This window comes from Zosterops lateralis (genome assembly GCF_965231275.1).
Source record: "Zosterops lateralis genome assembly, chromosome: 9".
NCBI lineage: Eukaryota > Metazoa > Chordata > Aves > Passeriformes > Zosteropidae > Zosterops > Zosterops lateralis.
Genome location: NC_139769.1, coordinates 18,181,306 through 18,205,320, shown reverse-complemented (window position 1 = coordinate 18,205,320; position 24,015 = coordinate 18,181,306). Strand labels below are relative to the sequence as shown.

The 24,015-nt window shown below is 39.6% G+C and overlaps 1 protein-coding gene across 3 annotated transcripts in view; it reads left to right on the top strand.

The window, feature by feature from the left end:
• DPYD (dihydropyrimidine dehydrogenase) overlaps positions 1–24,015 on the top strand; it is a 333,817-nt gene that overhangs the window by 273,395 nt on the left and 36,407 nt on the right. For all 3 annotated transcript variants that reach the window (XM_083867303.1, XM_083867305.1, XM_083867304.1), the window contains one exon: positions 14,452–14,631. In XM_083867303.1, coding sequence (XP_083723429.1) covers positions 14,452–14,631 — 180 coding nt within the window. The remainder of the gene's footprint in view (positions 1–14,451; positions 14,632–24,015) is intronic.

The following is a 24,015-nucleotide window of genomic DNA, read 5'->3' as shown; positions in this document are numbered from 1 at the left end:
AAAAATCACTTCACAGTAGCCTGTATGATTCAATTGTAGATCAATATTGTGTAGTTAATGCATTAGCAGTAGAGCATTAATTTGCAATTACAGCAGGTGATCTGATCCACTGTGTTCTGTCCATTGACATAAATGACCTTTTGTGAAAGAGATTCTGTAGTCATTATTTCTAGCAGATGTAACTAAAAAAAAGAAGTAGAACAAAGGGGTACTTTCTAAAGTATACTTGTTTCATAGTAGAACCATTATATTCTGGTATGGAAAACTTTGTTCATCTGGAATATTGGTCATTTTCATGTAAAGAATCTGAGAGACATTTCAAATAAATGTCTCTTTTCACAAAGTATCAAGGTCACACATGTCCTCCATTGCAGAAGTGGATGTCTGTAAGGTTTTCTACCCAGCAATGATTTAAAATCCACCCATGGAATGCTGCTTCTCATTGGGACAGCCTGTGGCTTTGCCCTGAGCCCTTTCTCAGATTCACCTTCATCCTCCCTCATCTCCCTCTTGTCCTGGCTGGGATGCAGAGCCTTGCAGTGCTGTTCCTGTGGGCACTGTGCTCTTGTCCCCACCGTGTCGTGTTCAGTCCATGGGCACCTGCTGCCTCCTGGCCCCGTGACCCTCCTCATCCCTCAGGCAAGGGAGGAAGGTGGGAGGTGTTTCCCCCACAGGCAGACCTGCCATGAAGCTGGATCTGCCCGAGCCCTTCTCTCCTGCCCAGCACCAGCTGTGAGTGGGACCTCAGGGATCTGAAGAAGAAATAAAACCATTCTGGAAATGGGACAGCCTGTGACAGGAAAGCAATAGTGATGACTTTTTGCCTCTGTAAGATAAACTCTCCCTCCAACAGGGAATACAGTGGCTTTCGTGAGACTGCTTGTGGATTTTTAACATTTTCAACAAGCCTTCCTGTTGGTACCTCTTCGGAACAAAAGTCTCAAGGGATTCAGGACAATTTGATTACTATTTTTTCTTCAGCAGGCTTTTTACTGAAGCATTTAGCTGAGATATTTTTATATCAGCAGGATGGTCCTTTGTGTGTGAATAAACAGGATTTTCCATCACAAAAACGTGAGACTTGATCCATGAGACAGTATTGTTATTGTATTTGTGCAAATGTGAAATCCTGTAAGGAGCTCTATACTTCTTTTATGGCTACAGAACTGCAAAGTAGAGATCTGATTCTCCATGCACTTCGTTACTCTTCTTTTTAGTCTGTGTCAGTGTCTGTTGAAGTCAGTGAAGACTCTAATACCTTAGTTAAGTGAGGATAAGATCGGGCCAAAAAATTCTCATCTTGGAATTACTATTCGTGCCATTTAATGCAGATTGAAGAACTAGAAGGCATTCAAATCATGGGAGTGCAGAGCAGAGGAGTGAGTGAGCTGGTCCTGTGTTACAGGTTAAGTTTCTACTGATAACCATTGGGGAAAGAATACTTTGTCTTGCAATGAATAGCTGTGATTTTGAATGCAGACAAAGAGTCCTTTGTCTCAGCCCTGTATGAGGAGAATGAAGTCGGGTGGATTGCTGCAAGTCTCCAACAGCCCCAGGGTGCCATCGCTGTGCCAGAGCAAGGTTGTGCTTCTCCTGCCTGGACTCCCAAAGAGCCAACCCTTCCTCTGCCCCCTGCCTGTCCTTACCCCAGCACACGGGGGAGCACAGGCTGCAGGCTTTGCTCTGTGCCAGCCAGAGAGTGCTCCAAGGGCAGATAAACCCAACAACAGGCACACTTGGGCACCAGCTGATTGCTGTGAGGCTTCTGACACAGGCTGTGGCTTTAGGGGTAGAAGAACAAAACATTCCTGTACAAAGCTGTCCACGACACAGAGAAGTTAAGGTGCTAGACCTAATTCTTCTCTCATGATTAAAATTGATGAGGGAAGAATAAGTTGCTGAATGCACTGTCAGTCTACCAAAATTATATGATTCAAGGGATGATACTTTAGACCTACCAAGATTTTTAAGAAAAAAAATGCCACTTAAGGCAAAACCACTTTTCAGATGTAAGTCTTTTGATTGAGATAAGTGTAGTTTCCTGTAGAAAGAGCAGTTTTTAGACTGTGTTTCCAAAGAAACTTGATAGGTATTTGTACATCCATTTGAGTATCTTCCATCACATTTGAGCTTTTGTGGCCATTTTCACTGAAATTTGCCAGAAGGGAGAAAATGTTTCACTCGAACAAATTTTGAGAAACAGAAAAGGCAGAGGAGAGAGAGTAGCTGCATTCCTTCACTGTAAGCGCAAGCACACTATGGGCTCACCTTTATTAGACCTCTGAGAACCCGCATGGGACAGCACTGTTAGGACTGTGTCAGCCACAGGAAAGGCTTTAATTGGCAGTCACACCTTATTAGACGTCAGAGAACCCAACCAGGAGACACAGAGCTGCTGGAAACCAGATATCATTAGCTCCACTGCTCACAGAGCCACGCACTGAGAAAAGTCTTCAATGGATACAGCCCTGAATGGAGTGGCCGTTCTCTGCAGAGATTAAATTTGCAGTACATGCAGAAACAAAAGAAGGAACAAAGTGCTGTTTGAACATGTCGACATAAAATCCTAAGAAAAATGAATATGAAAGAGAGAAAAGAGTTGAGACAGACATACCCAAGCATTCACTTCTCAAAACATTTCATTATTTTCTGTTTTTTTCCTAGCCCAGTGCTAATTACACAAATTCAACCTGTTCTCAACTGTCTGTCTTTGCTAATAAAAAAAAGTAATTAGAGGACTGCCACACTTGCTCCATTACAGATGACTGGGAGAGAAATTGCTAATTGATAGTGAGAATCTTCTGTGAGATTTTATTTTAAAGGAAATCAGAATTTGTCAAACAAAATCTATAAAGTTTTTTTGTTATAGTTGTAAAAAGCATCAAATTAGAACAGGTTTTCATTATTGATTCTTACATATTATTTTGCCACTTTTAATAAAAAGTTGCAATATTCAAATCAGCACATTGTAAAGTTACAGACTAAATTCAACACTAATAATGCCTTTTATTTTGTGCAGTTTTGCATTAGTTCTGCATTTTATTTGGAGCTGCTTAGGGGAATTATCTATTAGCTTTCTTTTATTTCTGCTCGTTTCACCAGCTAGTAAATGAAGTCTGCATAGATAGGATTGTTATTTCATAAATTTGTAAGAATGAATTAAAGCTCATTCTGTAACAATTGCTATTTGTCATTCTCATAATGAATTTTCATGCAAAATAGTTTCAACTATCACTGTATGGTAATAATTATTTACTAACAATTAGATCTCAATTGAGCATCAGTTCAAATGCTGTCCTATAGCAGTCACTCCTGGCCTCTGCAGGAGATTTGTTCTCCTGGGAACACTGGGTCTACTCTCCTTTCCTGCTTTGCCTGGGTGTCTACCCTGCTTCCCTGGGTCTGGTGACACAGGGACTTTCAGAATTGAGACAATGGGGAGAATAATTACTTTGGCAATATGATTTTCTCCATCTCTCCCAAGAACCCACAGTATTGCTTGTCCATTGAAAACCCAGTACTGCTGCACCTGTTTTTAATGTGGATTCACACTACTGATGTGGGTTCATGCTGCTGGTCTCTTGCATGAGCAATCACAGAGCTGTTCTCCATGTAGGTAAAGCACATGGTGTGAATTGACACTGAGTGAGTTTCATTTCAAGTTTACAAAGTAAATTCAACATGGAGATGACTCTTCACAAGAGATTTGGTTAATTGTTGATGAAATTATAGGCAAGTTGTTTTACTCAGACATCAAGCAAGCTCTGTTGTAGACTGAGTTCCCTTGAGTACATGTGGAGGTGACTGGAAATTGAATCTGAAACTGTACGCAGCTCCTTGTTGGATATTGAAAATAAATTGAAGGCAAGATAAGGACAGTGGAAAATGCTGTCTCTTTATTCCTCTCTGTCATTTCAAAATAATTACTTAGGAAAATTTCTGTGGGGTTGTTGTTTTGGTGTTTTTGTGGGTTTTTATGTTACATGTGTTGTAACTGCAGGGGACTTGTTTTTTCCAAAAAGGGAAAACGTAAAACATTCAGTATTGCAAAGCTCTACCATCAGAGAAATTCTTCCTGGAAACGTTGTCAGTCATACAAAAAATACATGTTTAAGAAATTTTCCTTTTTTTTTTATCATTGCAGCTTTGTTGATCTTTCAGTCAGAGGCTGTACCTGGCAGTGAAAGGAAGAAAGGGAAAGCAAGCATGGAAGAGGTTGTGCTCAGGGAAGGCATGGTCCTGGAGCCCACACTGGCACAGGAATGCACTGCTGTGCAGCTCAGCTGGGGCTTGGTGCTGGGCTAGCTGCAGTTTGGTGACTGATCTTTTGCTTTTCCCAGTGATAGAAAAGTGGATTTTCTGCCCAGAAAGGAGGGAGCAATAATTTTTTTACCTGTTACAGCACAAGCCCTCTGACACAGCTTGATCTGACTGATGAAGGGTTCTTTTATCCATGCAATTAGAACAAAAAAATAACAGAGAAAGCATTATTTTTTCTAAGTTGGCATTTTGGAAGCTGGCAGTACATTTAAGCAAGGGTTTAACTTCCTTCAATATCATGAGTTATATTCCCGCTTTTCTTGCTGATATTTGTTATTTGGACGGAGATAGGTAAAACAATCTCTAAGGAAATGTGGAAGTGGGTTTTTATCTCCAACACGAAGGATTCACAGGGTCAGAACTATTTTGTTCATATGAATCTCACTCTTCAATGGACACAGCAGCTGCTGCACAAATTCGTACAGGCAAGCTGATAAAGGATGAAAGTAATTTTAGCTGGAATATAATGTGAGAGTACTAGAGGGAAAGACTCACAAGGATGAGGGGTTAATCATTGCAGGACTGAATTGAGGTTCCAAGATAGAAAAATTGCTTTTCTGTTTGATTTTGAGAGGTCTGCAGCTTTCAAAATTCTGGTCACAGGAGGATGTCCCTCAGTAGATAGTTCTCATTAGAATTTGTTGAAAATTTCTTTGAGGGAACTGTTTTTCATTGACAAATTTCTTTTAATCAAAATAGATCTCAAGTCCCTGCTGTGTCTGATTCAGAGTGTCCTGGGATGCACACTGAAAATCTACCCTGGATCCGTTGGTCAGTAATGAGACTATTGCCAGTGACGAGGAAATAGTTATTCTGTCACAGGGAAGTTTGGAAGCAAGGAAAAGTTTTCCAGTTAAGACTGATAATCAAAATTCTACAAACGTGTGGAATTAACACATTTAAAGAAAAAAAAATATTACTTGGGTGCATCAAATCTGTTTCAATCTTTATACAACATATTTTGGTTTTGACCTTTTCATTTCAATTAACTTGGATTGCAAAACAGATATTTTCAAGTTAAATGGAGCCATTGCATTCAGTGTTGTCAAACAGCACATATTGGTAATTCCGAAACTCTTTTCCACACAATTTTCAGGACACCATTCTTTACTGAAAAGCATGCTTTCCTAGAACTCATCTTTGACAAATACACCTTTCCAAAAAAGGAATAATAGACCTTCTTGATTCTAGAGGTGGTGGTGTTCCTGTTGGCTTGCTCTCAGAAAACAAAAACCTAAAAACACTGCAAACTGCTGTGTAATGTTACTTAGTGACTTTTATCATCAAACCACCAGATCTGAGTGACTTAATTGATACCTGTTATAGAAATTTACCTGGAGCTGAAGGCTATGGCTTGTGGAAATGGGTCAAATAAACCAAATCTACCTTACACAACTGGTGATGCTGTCCAAGCAGCTGCAGAGCCACTGGGAGAGCTGAAGGATTTAATTTTCCAGAACAATACTTACAAGAGAGAGGCGAGACCTTTCGGTGTTAATAAATGAAATGTGATGTGATATTCAGCATGTATTTAAGGATAGTTGTAGAACCCCTATATGTGATTGGACTGTTTACGCAAGGGAGTTAGTTCATCTGCTTACAAAGCTATCATTCATTTTGTAAATCTGCAGTACAATGATACAATTTGCTATACATGGCTGATTATGAAGCTGTTTCCCAGACTCCTCAATGCTCAAGGCATGTGGAATCATATTTGTTTTCTTAGGAAAGATGATCACGATCAGCACTTTTATCCATGTGTGTGCCCACCTACTGCATAAAGGTCCACTTTGTAGTTCCAAGAACTGACAGAATGCTTTAGTGAGATAAGAAAATATAACCATTCCTCTAGGGGTGGTTGACAGGGAAAAAACCCACAGTTACCTCAGGGAGCCCTCTGAAAATTCTTGATTTATTCTGCATCTCCCCTGTCAAAAACATGGGATACAAAATTGCATCGTTCAGGGTCCCTTGATAAGTACCAGTTTCCCACTCCTAAACACCCAGTTTAGCTATTTAGATCAAAGATACATTAATTGGCAGTGGAGAATTTAAGGGGAGGAAAAACAGATTTGAATAGGCTAGGAATTAAAGCATTGGATAACATTCCTAAAGGATCCCTTATAGTGCTCTTATCTCCTGCTGTGCCCTCGTCTGATAAGTGGCTAATGGATTCTCAACTTTCTTCTCCTCCTTCATCGCTGGCCAGTCACAACTGCCCAGGGTTGCTGGAGTGCTGGACATGAGCTAGATCTGTCTTGCAGCCCCCAAAATCAGGTACTTTGAGGTGTCTCTGCCAGGAAGAGGAGCCATCCCCTTGGTGCTGGGTAAGCTTCTCTGTAAGCCTGTGTCAGGAGGCTGCTGTGGCTTCAGCACACCCTGTGGGGCTCTTCCTGCTGCCCAGCTGCTGTTTCCATGCCTGCAGTCCCTGCCTCAATGCTCCTGGAGTGCCAGCTCCCCTCTGCTTGACACCATGTCAGCATTGTGTTGTCCTGTTCTAGAGAGGATCCAAGCTGTTGCAGGAAATACAGCATTTATCCTGTAAGCTTGTCTTACATGGGCTAGAGACCTTCTTCTCCTTTTAAGTAATTTTCTTTAAATACCTTAAGTATTTATTATTAACTAATAAATAATTCCATTATTTGCTGACATTAGCCTGTACTTTTGATTAGAATGATAGTTTATCTCAAGATTGTCGGATAAAATTTCTTGAGGTATAACAAAATAGCTGAAATACTTCACTGACTTACTGAGACCCACATGGCATAGGACTATCTAGTCTTTCTTTTTTTTTTTTTTTTTTTTTTTTTTTCAATATAGATTTCTTAAGCTTTATGTGAATGGTTGCCTGCTCTTCAGACCCTGGAGTTATTAGCGTCTTTGAATCTTTCTCCTGTGTATTATCCCTCAAAGTGTCACTAGTAAGCCCTTTGTTCATTAGGACTTCAAATCTAGGACTCAGTAAAAAAGATTAGGTGGGCTTTTTCCCCATTATTCAGACAGTTGATAGATGTAATATTTGAGTCCTTCAAACTGCTTTTTGAGAGCATGTGTATTAGTTCAATCCTAATGTTTTAAAAGGCTATCAGCTATCATCCAATTCAGTTCTGCGTCGATCCAGTATCTGAAGACTTGTTAAGTACCATCCCATCTGCTAACCTATATCTCTAGAGTCATTTAAGCAGCTAATGTGAGTGAATCTAATCATTCCATCTGTACTATATCAATATTTTGGAAACTTTTTCTTTTCACAAATTTGTTCTTTAAAACAAAGAGTCTCGAGGTTTTTTTCCCAAGATTGTACAACATTGTACCACATAAACCACTTTGTATCATATAAACCACTTCCCCTAATGTTCTTAATCCTACAAACCTCCAGCAGACGTAATAATTAGATAGAAAGGATAATTTACGCATTTAACATTCTGGTAAGTCAGTGTTCAATGAGACATGAGGAGGAGGAACCATCATTATAGAGGCAGCTTTTCCATAGACACTGGTGTCCTGAAGGTTGTACATACAGAAACGCCTCTCAGAGGAGATTTTATTTGTCTGCATGCTCTCACATTGCAGCTCTTGCCACATTATTATGAGCACTGTGTCAGACAACCTGTGCAGTGTCTGCTGCTTTTTGCTTTGGAGATCTGGGTACATCTAAATTACTGTACAGGGACTAGAAAACATACCTTTTCATTTCCATAGGTAAGAGCTATGCAGCATATAGATGGCATGGACCAGAAAGATCTCCCTTTAGTCAAGTCATTTTTTGCTAGTTGCCTTTGAGAATATGTCCTAAATTGTGTGCATGCCTCACCCAGATTATCATAATGCGCTTGCCCTCTAAAATAAAATTAGCCTTCTTAATGTTGGTAATTCATATAGATACACAGGTGGGCACAGACAGAATCCTTCCTGAACCATCTTGTATTCATTCATAGCTTTAGGTTTTTCTCACAAGAATCCCAATCAATAAAACCTAATCAAGAAAGCAGTAGCTTCAACTATACATTAAATAATAGCTCAGGCATTCATAAATGTTTCTCCAATAATAAGGTGAATTTATGTCTTCAATACTTTTCAGGAATAAATTTTAATAGAAAAAGAAAGCTTCTACAGAAAGGGTGATTAATGCTAAAATTGAAAATATATTACCATATAAAATAGTAAACCTTTTGTTTACCTTTTGAGCCTACCAGTAAAAATATTTCAAAATCAACCAAATTAATGGCAAAGCACAATTATTAATGCATCATAAACCCTCTCACAGGTATCTCGGAGGAATAATAGTTGTTTATCCCTTTGCCGTGGTCAGAATATTAGAAATTGTGAAGTCAAAGGCCAATTTGTTAATCAAATGGCATTTTGAGAGCTATTTTATTTATAAATCCTGTGCAGTTTAGAACCAAAGCTGAAATAAGTCTTCAGCTTCTGGGGAAGCAAGATGGCATTCTGCTAAATGCTAGAATTTTATCATTTGAAGGGGAAAAATGGCAAAAAGAAAGCAGCCAGTGAGACCTACGAATAGAAAAGCATTTGAGATCTCAGAAGGAGTTTAAATCAATGCACTGCCACAGTTACAGCACAGATGAAAGAGCCTGCTGTCTCAATTGCCAGGAAACTACTTAGAAACTCTCACTTTGATTTTTATTTTTTTTCTTTTGGTAGTCCGTTACATTACCACTAAATGCAATATACAGAGACATCACTGCTTTGATGTTGTACAGCTACAACAAATGGAAACTAATATGGTAGAACAGTCAAGCTATGTGATTTGCATTTGTATATACAAATATATACCCATCAATCTTCTTACTTCTAGACCATGTATCACTGCCGCCCATCTGCCTCCTTACTGATACTTCTGTTTTCATAAAAGTGACAATTATTTTACACCCATATCCTGAAGAGAGATACATACATTTCAGAGGGGTGTAAAAATTAAAATTTTCTCTAAGCTATTGTCTCCCAGAACAAATTCCTCACTTGCAAAGCCTTCTAAGAGTGCTTTGAAACAATTTCAAATTGGAGCACAACAGCTGCCAGACATTACAGGATTTTTGTTCACACAGATCTTGTCACACCAAGAATGCTTACTCTCTTCTTGCAAAACAACACATTATTGAACAGGCTAGATTCTTGACCTGCTCCAATCTTTTGAGGTGATCAAGCACTATATGAGATTATATGCAATACCTCTTTATTGAAAAAAAGTAGTGTAGGGAAAAACAGACACAAGCATGTTTAGATCTGCATTTCTTCTGTGGCCTCTGCTGAAATCCCAGCCATTGATGGAATAGAAATAATGCAGGTAGGGACTAGGGTTCATTTCTTGCAGCATCTTCCCCATCATCACCTGTCCAGCTGGGATTTTGCAATATAATAATGAGTTTATGTAAAAACTGAGTGTCGTAGGGTAAGAGAGATTGCACAGCCTGAAGAAGACTTCCCTGTTTCCTCTTCTAGTGTTACAGAAAAAGATTTCTCCTCTACAAGATCTTCCAAAGGGAAAATGCACTGAACAGGAATTGCTTTACTGGGTGATCTGGCTGGAAATGCCTCAGGCACTCTGTCCAAATTCTGCATGGATTGCACGTCTTTCACACAGTCCATCAGGATATGCCAAATTTTGGACAGGAACCACTTCCATTTTTGTAGAGAGTGAAACAGAAATAAAATTTAATGTCTGGATATTTTTCCCATTGTTTCTAGAAACACAGGCTATGGACAAAACTGAAAGGTCTTACACAGACAGAGCTCTCAGAAAACAGCGCAGGGGATTTGCCTCAGTAAACAGTTCAGAAATTGGCATCTCTTTATTGTGTAATGATTCTGCTAACAGCAAAAGCCTTCACAATGCTTTGTGACTGATGTGGAACTGCTTCTCACCAGTAGTGAACTTCTCATCAAAATATATGAATTGAAACTTTCAGACTCGTGTGAATGTTTAATAAAAATCTTGTAACCTGTAAAAATTATTTTACACAATAATAATCTCCTTAATTTACTCCAGTTCCTCGAGTAAGACTTGTAATATCTCTAGATCCTGTGACAAAGTTAAACTCAGTTTTTATGTTTATTTAGTAATAGAGCAGAGTGGTCATTTCTTATGGCAGACATCAGCAGGGACTTTTGCAGGCCTCTTCATCTTTGCTTTTTGCAGAACAGTTTTACTTAGAGCCTTAACCTGTGATTCATTTCACGTCCCCATTCCCCAATGAGATAATTTGGTGTATGTTTACCAGTAGCAAAGCAGGTATTGGGTCATTTATTATCTCAGACATGTCTGTATAGGTTAGAATTGTAACCTGTGCTGAGCATTTTCAGATTTCAGAATACTGAGAGCACAATATCATTGATCATATGTTGCATATTGGCTTAGGTGTCTCTTTTGGGATATAAGGGGCAATCATTGGAGTCTGGATCTGGGAGAAAAGGAAAGAGATCCAGTGTTAAAAATTAAATTGTAGCAATTCTACTAGTGGGACAGATCCTGGCAATGCAGTAAAAACAAACCTGTGCAAATTTATCTCCCTGCATACTTGTGCAATACAAATAATACACATTACCTGCCTAAACAGGAAAAATGCAGCACCTTTCTCTTCTACTCCAAGTTCTAGTCCAAAGCTAGAGACCAACACAAGCAAGACAGCAGGACAGCACTTCTCAGCAGTAGAGCTGACAGCTCTGTTGTGACCTGGACTCTACTCTGTCCCAATAGGATGCTCCACAGGGCCAGTCTCTCATCTTCCACAGAAGATACTTTCTGCCTAAATGTTTCAGGTGGAAGGCTGGGTCAGTGGACATCTGAATGTTAATTTACTCATTAAACAAATCCACTTGGATTATTTAGGATTAAGGGATATTAAACAGGTGCCATCCCTGCAAAGTCCCAGCAGTGCTGCTTGCCAGAACCTGGGCTGACAAACCCCACGAGCAGTGGATCCAGGCATGCTCTGTTTTGTGCTCTGATCTGTAAGCGGCTTCAGCTGGCCACGGACACAGACCACTGCTCTGGCACAGCACAACAGGGATGTTCTCACTGGTGAAGTCTCAGCGCTGTTCAGGGTTTTGCTTCAGGGTCCAAAGGGAAGCACATTCTGCTGTGCTTGGTGGGTAGCAGCCTGATGCTGAGGAGAGGGGCTGGGCGGGCAGGGCTGGTTGCAGCTCCTGCTGCTCCATCGGTGTGTGAGGCATGGACAGCAGCCCTTACACAGCCTTCACCTCCTCCTGAGGTGGTTTAATAAGACATTAAATGAGAGGTGATGGCAACCATACAGCAATATCTAGGCTGCAGCAGAGGGGGCTTGGGCTCAGCACTGAGCTTTATAAGGGAGGCAAGCGCCTGTTCCCAGTGCAGGCAGCTGGAGCAAGGCAGGGGCGTTAATGAGCCGTGGAGATGGGCTGGTTCAGCTCTTCTGGGATTTTTCCGGATGCCTGAGTTTGAGTCTCACCTGGTCTATTGCCCTGCCACTTCTCTTGTGCTGAAAAGAGGACACAGTGTCATTTAAACTGGTGATTCGGAGGCAGCCAGGTATGATGCTGAAAACCTCTCTCTGTGGTGTAGAAATTGTCATGGCTGATGGGTCATGGTGACCTTTTATCCTGACTTTGTTCACCACCTTTTAAAATGCAGCAAAGGCTTCTACACTGATTGATGGAAGATACTGTAAGCCTAAAATACAAATCTCACCATCTGATTTGTGCAACATAAGCTCAGAATTTTGGAATCTGCCAAAAACATGGCAAAACTATTTCAGTTGGGTTTGTATGTGTTAATGTCTGAAGTTCTCTTGTTCTAGGAAAGGCCCATAAACATAAGAACTTCCTTTTATCCCAGTGAAATCAGTGAGAGGCATGTCTTTGGCTAATTTTTCACACCATTGGGCACCAATATCATAAGGTTTCTAAAGAAGAGGAGGATTATTTGAGACCTCTTGTTTGTTCTAAGCCTTTCCATGTCATGTTACATTTTTCTTTAGTGCAGAGATTTACATTTGTCTTAAAAATTGCATTTTGCCTTCAGTTCTGGAACTTTCCTGGCTTTCCAGGGAAGACAAATAGTGCACGGCATATAGAATCACAGGGATCAAATAGTTAGATCTTAGTGTGTTATTATTCTCCACACATTTTTATATTATTGCAGTTCATAACACTGCACCGCAAGCTGGAAAACAGTAAAAGCCTCTTTATTTATAAGGTTATTACAGGTATCCTCGGGTGTATCTCATGTGTATACATCCTGTCAAAATATTTCAGGATTTTGACAAAAGTGTCTGAACTTGTTTCAAGTGACATGACATGGCTTTTAACTGCATTTTTTTTTCAATTCTAGTATTTTTAAGAGTAGATAATAAAAGTGTTACCCATGCACTAACAAAACCCAGAGAATTCCTTGCTGTACAAAAAGGTTTCAATAAGCATCAGTGGAGTTTTGCAGTTAAATAACCTGTATGGGAAGTAATTATGATGCTCTCTATAATTGCCATTAAAAAAAAATACAGTCTTGAAGCCCGTGGAAGGTATAGCAGACCTAATTAATGCCAACACTGTTTCTCCATAGAAACAGATTTTTTTTGTAATGTAAATGCACTGCATAGAAAACGTTATTGTACTTATTTTATAGTTTGCCCTTATTTTCTTTCTTGTTCAGCAGTACTATAAGGTATTTCCCAATGTGATGTGTACCTGTCTTCAGAACTGCAAGTTGTATTTTCATTTCTGAAATAGGGAGAACGATAGTATATTTCCTGCATTTTTTAAGTGTTGATGTCAATTATGGTCTAAAGTGTGTTTCCACATCCAAGAAGTGTGGATGTGTTTGTGCACATCTGTGTGCACCAATTCATGTTCTGAAGTAAGTGGCTATTTCATTGTTGTGTTTACTATATGTGCATGGAGTCAAGGTATTATCAGGAGCATTCCTTTCAGCTTTTACAATAAAAGCTGAATCAGAGGCTGAAAACACTGACACATCTGGAATTTCAGAGCATTTCTGGGGACTGATAATTAATGACACTCAATCAACCCAGCATCTCATCACTGATGGCTGATTGGAGTTTAGCTAGTGAGGAGGCATTCAGACAACAGTCAGGGACTTTTTAACCAGTTGTCAGTTTGGTTGGGGATCTTTGTGGGTTTAAGTCTGAGCTGGTATCCCCAACATGCTCTAGAGGAACCCATGTAAATGGTCAGAAAATTTTCTGCTCTCAGTAGTTTTATGTTTACATATTGAGCTCTGCAGGTCAGGGATCACTACTTTATATGTTTATAAAGCTATATTGCTATCTTTGCTTCTAAAGTATCTAAAATAAAGTGGCCTGGCCTCCCAGTTGCACTGAGTGGCAGAAAGGGATTGTTCACCCCATACTAACAGGTCAGTTTAATGAGTGCTGTTTGCTGAGACACTTCCCTTGGATCCAGATTCATCTCAGGGCTATCCAGTGGAATGGCAAGAAACAATGTGCACAAACTGAAACACAGGAAATTCCATTTAAATACAAGAAAAAAGCTGCAAGGGAGCTTGAACACTGAACCAGGTTCCCTAGAGAGGTGTAGTCTCCATATTTGGAGATATTCAAATCCTGACTGGAAACAGTGTTGGATAGCCTCTTGTAGTTGAACCTTTTCTGAGCTGCAGTTTGAACAAGATCTCAAGAGATGCTTTCTGGTCTCAGCAATTCCGTGGTTCTGTGATTTGCTAGGTTGGGACCTAACTAGTTATGCCAGTATTTCTTGAACAGGGCAGGCTGGGGGATAGCACTGAGTGTCTGCAGGCAAAGCTCTGAGCACAGGTGGTGGTTTGGCAGTGTGCTGGTGTGCTCAGCAGCAGCTCTCCAGCAGGCACATCTGGGGCTGGGCTTGTAGGTTTATCTCTGAACAACCCTCAGGTCTTGTCCTAGGGCTGCTGCTGGGAAATCTGGGTATAACAGGTGCTACAGAGCCCTTTCTTTTCTGAACTGCAGTGATGATATCATGACATAGGATTAGGCAGACAATAATCCCTAATTCTTGTAGTTCTTTCCCAGTGGGGTTGCAGGAAGGGTCACCTGATAATCAGTAAACCCAAAGAGTTTGCTCATTCCATATGCTTCTCTGCCAGGTTGGTGCTGATAACTGACTTGCATTTTGTAGGTGTGCAGTGCAATCCAAAATCAAGATTTCACTGTTATTGATGACTACTGCACTGGACTGCAAGCTCTTCTTTACCTGAAAAGCATTGAGGAACTTGAAGACTGGAATGGACAGAGTCCTGCAACCATCAGCCATCAGAAAGGAAAACCAGTACCTAGAATTGCTGATCTGATGGGAAAGGTATGTTGTTTTATTGCCATTCCTGTATAATAACACTATGTCTTGGTTTAAAATGTAATTTCATAATAATTGTATGCAGTTTCTGCTACTTACCTTGATTAATCGCTGCTGCTGTCACAATTAGTCACCAAGTCATTTTCTTTCTGAATATTAACAAATATGTAGGCAACTTAAGAAGATAAACTTGAAATGACTTGATATGGGCTAACATTTTTACTATAAATATGTTCTCTTCACGTGATTCATAACATCATGTCTTTAAAAAAGTATAGTATGCAAAAGTACAAATGCATTAGAACAAGTTCTGGAACTGCTTGTTTTAATGAAACTCAACTTACTTCAGCTTGATCCTAATGTTGTGTCAGAAGTTCCTGGGTGTTTCCGCCAGGGTGCAACATTCAGGAGATATGCAAAAACCCTCTAGCATTGGGTCTGACCAGCTGAGACGGGTAGTCACAGACCAGCTGTTAGTTGGAACACAAGATCAGGTAGGAGTGGTCCTTGAATCACCATACCTGAGCATCTTGTGGTCTTTCATGTGTGCTGATGCCCAAACCCTCTCCAAGACAGGTGAGTTCTTGGTGAGAATCAGTGACACCAGACAATTAAATAAATTCTGCAGGATCATTTAAACCTAGAAAATCTGTGAATAAATAGGAATGCAAATGATGGTCCACATGAAATCCTAACCTCTGGACTGTATTTCCTCTCTGCTCTAGTAGTTCTCTGCTACAAAAGCATTTTTGGAGATTTTTGACAGATGCAATGGGTTGCAGCTGCCCCAGCCCTGCTCACCCCTCCACCAGGGCACCTGCTGATCCATGCTGAGAAGCAGGGAGGTGTAACTGGCTTCCTGCTGATGCCCGGCTGCCTCCTGCTCTAAGCAAAATACCTGCACAGCAGGGAGGCCAAGCTTTTGTTTCTGGTTACTAGAGGGGATCACTTTGAAGACTGATTTCAGTTATACATCATGCCTATTGATTATCCTTCCAAAAATCTGATGTACGACTGTTGAAAATGTTGTAAAAAGTAAAGAATTACAAAAGAATAGGATTTGGAGTGTCAAACACCTCCAAATCTCTGCTTATCATTGCTGATGACTGGAATTGGATTTAGCAGGAGATTAGAGACTCCTATATTGTTGTTGTTCTCGGTGGAGCTCTGAAAATTATAACATTACCTTCAAGGAAGAAAGGCAATCCTATTCCTAAAGCTCTGGATAATACACTGCTTAAAAATAAACCAAGATATAAGCAGTTTCATTTTCATCTACTTATGTTAAGCAGTTAAACCAGGCTCAAAGGGTTATAGCTAAACTTCTTTCCTTTAACACCTGTGGAAACCTGCATAGCATTTCCAACTCATGGTACAGATTTGTTGTAATTCTTCTTTAAAGCTGCACTCAGTGTTCTGTCTTTGTATTACCTTTGTATTTTACTAAACAGACAACCTTTGTCAAAGATGTTTCTCATGTCCTTTAGAATGAGGAAAAAAATTGTAATTTTTAGCCTTTTTTGCTTGTCACTACATCAATAATTAACTTTAAAAAGGTTGCATGAAAATATGCTTTAAGGAAGCATTTAATAATTCAAAGGAATCTTAACTTGAAACAGGTCACATGAAAAAGAATAAAAACAAAGCCTTATGTAATCTTGTGTGGCTGGCTTTGTTAGACATTTAAAAGATATACAGAATATAATTGATTGTGTATTCATATTAACACTGAATTATATCATTGTAACATTGCTACTAAATAATAGAATTTAAAGTTAAGCGGCCTGCATTGTTGATAAGCTATTGATACATTTTAGGCATAAGCTCAGGATGGCTGTTTGTCCTGGAATGAACATTCAAGGGAAAAGGAAGAAAAATAATATAATTCTGGTGACTGGAAATACCATGATAAATGATCCTACTAGAGGCAATCAAATACAAAGACTTGATATCATTAATATTTATAATATCCTAATTAGCAAGACCGTGCCTAAGCAGTGTTATTAGTGTAACTAATTATGTTATCATAAACTAAGTTTGCAGTATTGTAGGAATCAGTATTCTTACTTTCATAAATTATTATCAATATTGGATTTCATGTACTTGTGCCTAGTAAATTTAGTTTAGTACCGTAGTTTCATCTCAATTCAAACACAAATATCTAACCCGCTTGGCAGCAAGACAAAACACACGTTTGTGAGTCTCTTTCTAAAATGAATTCACTAAAAAGCATGTCCTTACTCTCTGTTTGGAACAGAGAAAATAACCTATTGATATGTTCTCATTGATAAAATAATGTGTGGGAATGTATATGTTATATATTAAATAAAATGTGACAGTCAAAATCCTGCTTTATAAAAACATAAGGAGCTGTCCCAATTTGTGTTGGTATATACCATGAGATGAAATGCAGTTTCTTCAGTAAGACCTTGAGAGAAGCTAAACAGCAAATATGGATAAACATTTGCATTAAGAGGAAAAAAACCCCCATGAATTTGCTGATTTTGATATGTTGTGGGTTTGGTGCAGTAGATTTAAAAATATACAGGAATCATCCTCCTTTTTGTTTACAAGATTACTATTATTTTCAAATAGAATCACAGGGATAGGAAGTCCAGACATTTTGACATTTTAGTAATAAAGAACTGAAGGAGAATTATTTTCACCAGCATCAAGAACCATTTGCTTTCTGATTGTATACAAATTCATTGAGCTCTACCAGTTCTAAATATATTACGTATTTAGGAGCCATTCTGTTCCCAGATAAGTGTGTTCATAATGGTATCTGTTTTGATTCACAGTGCAATATTGAATGCTAATGTCTGTATTTTTATGTGATGGTGGACTATTCTTTTTATATTTTATTTTCTATCCTGGTTACAGGATCAAACAGATGCTGACTATAGAGTGTTGCCACAGGAGAGTGACACAGTTGAGTTTTGTCATGAAATATTGTGGTATTTGATGACCAGAGTAAGCTAAAAGATAAATACTTTCTTCTAAATGGTACACCTAACCTTAAACTGAAGCTGTCTTACCATGCAGTCACCAGATAAATGACAAACTGAACAGTTTTCACTGTCAGGTGTTACTTTTATCACAATGATTTCCTTCCTAAGCAGAGAGAAAACTGAAACTACTGTGCTAAATACTGTAATATAACAAGCAATTAAATAGCAAACATAAAATACTTTGGCTGAAAAAGAGATTCATGTTGATTAGTATCTGTTCATCCTTCTGCATTAATGAAACTAATACTTCTGATAATTTATAGCCCTTGAAATATCAGAAGCATCACAGCACTGGAAAATATTTTGAAAACTTGAGTGCTCTTTTTCTATTTTTCACTGTTGCAGAATCTATTTATTTTTGTATGTAGACCCTAAATTTATCATCTTTGAGCCAGCGATATTTATTTTCTGATAGCCTTTTCAGTAGTTTTCTCCCTTTTGCTAGCACAGCAGTTGCTGCTGGAGCCACTGTCCAGGATGTGACCTGTGGTACTACTCTGCCTGTAATAGCAGTGAGATTCCTGGCACTTAGAAATGCCAGCCTCATTGGTTTCCAGTCACTGGATGATACATTTTTCCATAGTTCTACCAGTTTTACTCATTCTTTCCTGTGGTTTTAACCGTATCCATAACAGCTCCAAAGAGAATCCTAGTACAGATGCTGTGTCAGACTACAAAGGTGGCCAAAGCCAGAGCTCTGGGCTTCCTTCCTCATTGCTTTTCAGATGGTATATTGAGTTGGGGTTTGGGTTTGTTTCTTTCTGTGGAAGGACCTGACACTTGAAACCTTGGCACAGATGACTGTCAGTAATATCAACTCTGAGTCACCTTTGCCTGGAATAAAAGTTGTCAGCCTGTCTCATGTTTAATCTCGGTGTGCAAATCTTGATGCTGAGACGAGAGAATGGCAAAGTAAAGATGACACCACAGTGCTTCTCACTGACTCCTTCAAGGAAGAATTTGTGTAAAAGCACACTTACCTCAGAATTAATTTAGGACTGAGATCAAGTGCATGATGCAGTCAGGAAGACAGTTAAGATGTAGTGCACATTCTTACAACCCAAAGTTATTAGGGTGACTGCATAAACCAGAAGAAGGGCACAGTTAGTCTCCTTACAATACAAAATTAATAGAATTATGTTTTAAAATAATGTTCACGAGTTTCTCAGGAACATACATGACCAGGAGCAATGAAGATAACTCTGTTCTCATTAGGTATTTGAATAAGGTCTAGTATTCCCCAGAGGTGCAGTTTGATCCCCTGTGTGTCTCACTGTCTCACCTTGTCTGTTTGTTACAGGATTCTTTCATTAGTTGCTCACTGATCTTAATCCAGAGAGCTGAAGTGATTATGTCCCAGAAATGCACTGGTGTCAGCTGGTGATCACAGAAGTGGTACAGTGTGTCTCTGTAAAAACTTCCATTAATGTCAGCTATAAAAATCATATTTAATGCAGTAGCTGCTATACATGCCAGGTAGCTAAACAAAAATCTGGCCATGTATTCGGTTGGTAGGTGTGAATTTATAGGAAGAGAGGAATGGATGTTTCATACTTTGATTTCAGCACCAGGCGTTATGAACAAGTGGATTGACCCTGGATGGATGCCAGGTACCCACCAAAGTAAGGCTCAGGAATTGAGATAAGGACCCAGAGAGATCACTCACCAATTATCATCATGGGCAAAACAGACTCAATTTAGGGGTATTAAATGAATTTATTACCAATTAAAATGAAGGCAGGATAATGAGGAGTTAAACAAATCTTTAAAACACTTTTTCCCCCACTCCCTGTCTCCTTTCTGGGCTATCCTTCCTCCCCTAGTGGCACAGAGAGACAGGGAATGGGAGTTGTGATCAGTTCTTCACACAATGTGTCTCTCACTTCTCAGGGACAGGAGTCCTTCCACTGATCACTGGATCAGTGCAGGGTCCCTCCCATGGAAGACCAATTCTCCCCAGACTTCTCCAGCATGAGTCATCCCCATGAGCTACAGTTTCTCATAAACAGCAGTTCCATGGGCTGCAGTCCTTCAAGAATAGGCTACTCCAGCATGAGCTCCTCTCTCCAGCATGAGCTCCTCTCTCCAGGTCTGCAGGCCTGTTCCAGCATGGGGTTCCTACAGGTTCACAGCCCTCTCTCAGGCATCCACCAGCTCCAGTGTGAGTCTCCTCCATGGGCTGCAGGTGGATCTCTGCATCACCACGGACCTCCAAGGGCTGCAGGGGCACAGCTGCTTCACCATGGTCAATACCAGGGGCTGCAGGGGAATCTCAGTCTGGCACTTGGAACACCTCCTCCCTCTCTTTCTTCACTGACCTTGGGGTCTGCAGTTGTTCCTCTCACATGTTCTCCCTCCTCTCTTCTCCAAGTGAAATTACCTCTGCGCAATAATTTTTCATTCCTTCTTAAATATGTTATCACAGAGGTATTACTGTAATTCCTGACAGGCTCACTCATGGCCAGCCACGGGTCCATCACTGGCTGGCGTTGGCTCTGTCAGACATGGGGAACCTTGTAACAGCTTCTCACAGAGGCCTCTCCTATAGCTCCCCCTGCTACCAAAACCTGGCCTCAGAAACCCAATAGAGCTTTTGATCCTCTTGCCCATTAGCTAAAACTTGGACCTGAGATACAGCTTTCAGCCAGACAAAGCCTTTTAAGTATAAGGCAGTATTGATCAAGAAACCTCTTAGTTTAGGATATTATGGGAACTTGCATCAGCACACTCAGGGACTCTTGCTGCAAATGCTTGTTGGGTTGCCCAAAAATAAGGCTCTGCCAAAATATGTCTGCACCATTATCTGCAGGCAGATGAGGAAATAAGTTCTTTCCCTCTGCTCCCTACGTAATCTTTCAGCTGATGAAAGGTCTCCACAGGCATTGCTTCAGGTGAAAGGGAGTCTGGTGGTTCTCTGTGGGATATCACCAGCAGAATTTTGGGGAGCACCAGCAGAGCAGACTCTGCACTCCACCGCACAAGTCATATTTACCAGGTTTGCTGCCATTGGTGAACCTCCCAGCCTTTCAAGCTGAGTACAATTATGAGTCTGACAAATTTGTAGGAAAAAAAGCACCACATTAGATTTTTTTTTCCCCCTAATTGTTCTATTATGGAAGTTTATGTTGTGATTACCTACGGCACTGTTTCTCACAGAGAGAGCAGGTTATGTAAAATGTATCTTCCCTAACAGTGAAGCCATTTGCAGTAGAAATGTATAAAACAAAAGGAGCTAGGATTATTAAAGTGTATTTAAAGTAGTTTAATCTTCGTGGGGTTTATATGTACTGTATGCTAAATTTGCTTTGAGCATGGAGTTTAAAGTTTCAGATGCACAGGCAGTAAATGTGGCTATTAAGAAACCATGTATTCCTGTTAACTCCTTGGCTCTGGCAGTTTTAGTGCATTCACTGCTGGCAGTGGACATCAAGCCAGGAAAATCCAACTCCTGATGCAAAAGGATTAAAAAAAAAAATCCAGGCACTGCCAAAAATACATAATTCTTTTTTTGTACTCTGCAGTTTGTTTTACTTAGGGAAACGGCCTGGTCATACCCTGCAGCATGCATTCATTACAGTGATCTTTGACTGGCAGATGCAGAGTAATAAGATGCATATTTTAGTGCTTATTATAATACCCTGTCCAAAAACAACTTGACAAATTTGTGATTTCGACAGTATCTCATTTTGCTGGCTGCAGTGCTCTGTGATTGTCTGGTCCACGTGGCTTCCAGATTATGCATACCACCAATACTGCTCATTAAAATGGCCACAGTTCACCAGTTTCGGTAGCTTGGAACGAACTTGGAATGAATTATTATACAACAAAGAGGCTGCTGTCATGCAGAACAAAAGACAAGCAAAAGAGAGCTTCGGCTTAATGAGGCTAAGTGAGTGTCTCCCCTGCATCACCAGCTACTTGACGGCCTTTGAGCATGGATTTTTTTCTCCACAGGCCAAAACCTTTGGTCTATTATTTTGTGTTTATGCACCTTGAGGCTAATATACATTTTAATATGCTGCACATGGAGAAAAAAATCAGCCATTAGATTAGAACATGTGCACTCCCTGTTAAGTTAATGACAGCCGAACATAGAGATAAATTTAGGTTTTCATATTTAATTATAGCACAGTGCAGTACGTTTAGCAAGGATAAATTGCACTATTATTATGCTTCATTTTTTTTGACATCTTTTCATATTAACCATGCACACTTACCCCCACTTCCTCCCCAGTGTCACACATAATGTCTCTGTGCATCATCCTTCTCTAACACCATTAATTTTTTATTCTGTACAGTTGTATATATATTGTTGTATTTGTTACTTAGGTTTAGCTTGCTAGCTGGATAAAGCCATTTGAAACAGCCCTTGTGTTAGGTGATCTGCATAGGCAGTAGAGACAGAAAAGATATGAAAAGAACTGGCTTGTGTGGCCAGAAATGGCTTTTCATTCTGCTCCCAGATTAGGGTTCCCAGCCCTTCTTCCCTGGATGCTTTCAGTGTGGTGTAAACTGTCTGACTGCAGAGGAGTAGCCCCTTTCTCAAGGAACTGAATTGGAAAAACCAGAGAAATAGTGTGTGGAAGGTTAAATGAGTTCCAAGGCAAATTGTAGTTTGATAATATTAATATAGATGATGGGGATGTTAATATAAAATGTCTCTGTAACTGTATAAGAACTAAACCAGACCCAATGTTTTAGGTAGTATGTGGCATTTGTTGGGGTTTTGTACATGTTACCTCTGTTTGTCAAAGCTGTTGCTCCAAGAATGGCATCAGAAATTAGGCCAGACATCAGCCTTTTAGAAGACAATATGAAATAAGCATAGAGGCAAGCTGGCATGCAATTCAGTCTTTGAATGTTTTATCAAGTTTAATGTGAATATTTGATAGTTTCTGTGCTGCCCATGGATTTGATGGTGATGCTGGACTATTTTTTATTACCTGAGAGAGCTTTAAGATTTGCTTTCAGCTTTGGTCTGAGCTATTCATATAGCTGTAGTTTGTGAAATACATGTCTGCATGCATCACAAAATTAAGGAAATACTGCTATTTTCCAAAGTGGATTAGAGCAGGTAATAACTCACAGGAAGAAGATTTTCCTCCTCCCGCTGTGTGTATAAGCAAGCAGAAGATATTATGCTACAGGCTTATTCCTAGATTATTCCTTATTGGATAGTTGTTTCGTGACAAAAGACACTGTGGCTTGATGACCAGAGGGTCATGGCAGGAATAATAATCACCCTATGAAAGGGTGTCTGGATCTGGGTGATAAAGCATTCCTCATCACAATCAGTCAGCATTTGCTGGTGCAAGAATTTTCCTCAATGGCAGAGATCAGCTTTTTCATATTCATTGAGAGCAAATTGGTATCTCTCTCTTTCCTCTCCCTCTCCTCCCTCTTTCTCCAACCTTCACTTCTGTACCATCATTTACTGCCAAAGAGCATTTTCTGTGTCAGAAAATTGAAAATTTTGGGGATGTGTAGGATGCTGCAGTATTTGTGGATTGGTATTAGTTGCAGAGCCTTACTCTTTGTGTCCTCACAGAGTAAAGCTCAGGTCAGTAATGATTGATAGCTAATTGTCTGCAGTTCAAGCACTAGAAAATGGGTTGGCAATTAATTTATGCGTGCAAAACTCTTCTCCCTGATTTTGTAAGTGCAGATTTTGATGCAAATTGCATTCATGAAAGCAAGGTTGTGGCTTTCAAAATGTAAGCTATAATTACTAGTCTGAGAACCTGATGATACTAAAATCTTCCTCTAGAATCTACCCCTAGTGAGAGAAGACATTTATTAACAACATTGTGTCTTTCTAAGCAGTACTTCTAACCATCTTTTAATTCATTAAGCCGTGGTAAAATGCTTGATATTACATGAGATGTAGTGTTATGGAGTTGCATGCTGTATCCTACAGACATCCCAATGGCTTAGAAATATCTGTGCAATCAGAAAGGCTTCTTCTCTATCTACAGGTAGCCATTATTAGTAAAACCTGCTTTTATTTATGTGTTCACATTTCGTTTATGGTACAGACACACATACCAATGTGCAAGACTTGGATTTCTACCTTCTTAAAGAATCATTATCCCTTTAAGGTTCTTATCTAAGAAACCCATTTATTTGGATAGCAAGGTATTCTGTGGGCCACAATGTCCATGCAAGAAAAGTGTAAAATTAAGTAGGTGGTATTGGTCATAGACAGCAGACTTAGAATTAATTTTCAGCCTGTTTTCCAAGAACTCCTTTATTCTTATGTAAGTTTTGAGAGGAAGTTTGCAAGAACATATCTTAATTCTCTTAGGAACAGATTTGGCCCGTAAGAATAGCCTCAAGTGTAGTGCCATGCATATGTATGAGAAGTATCAAAGGAGTTATT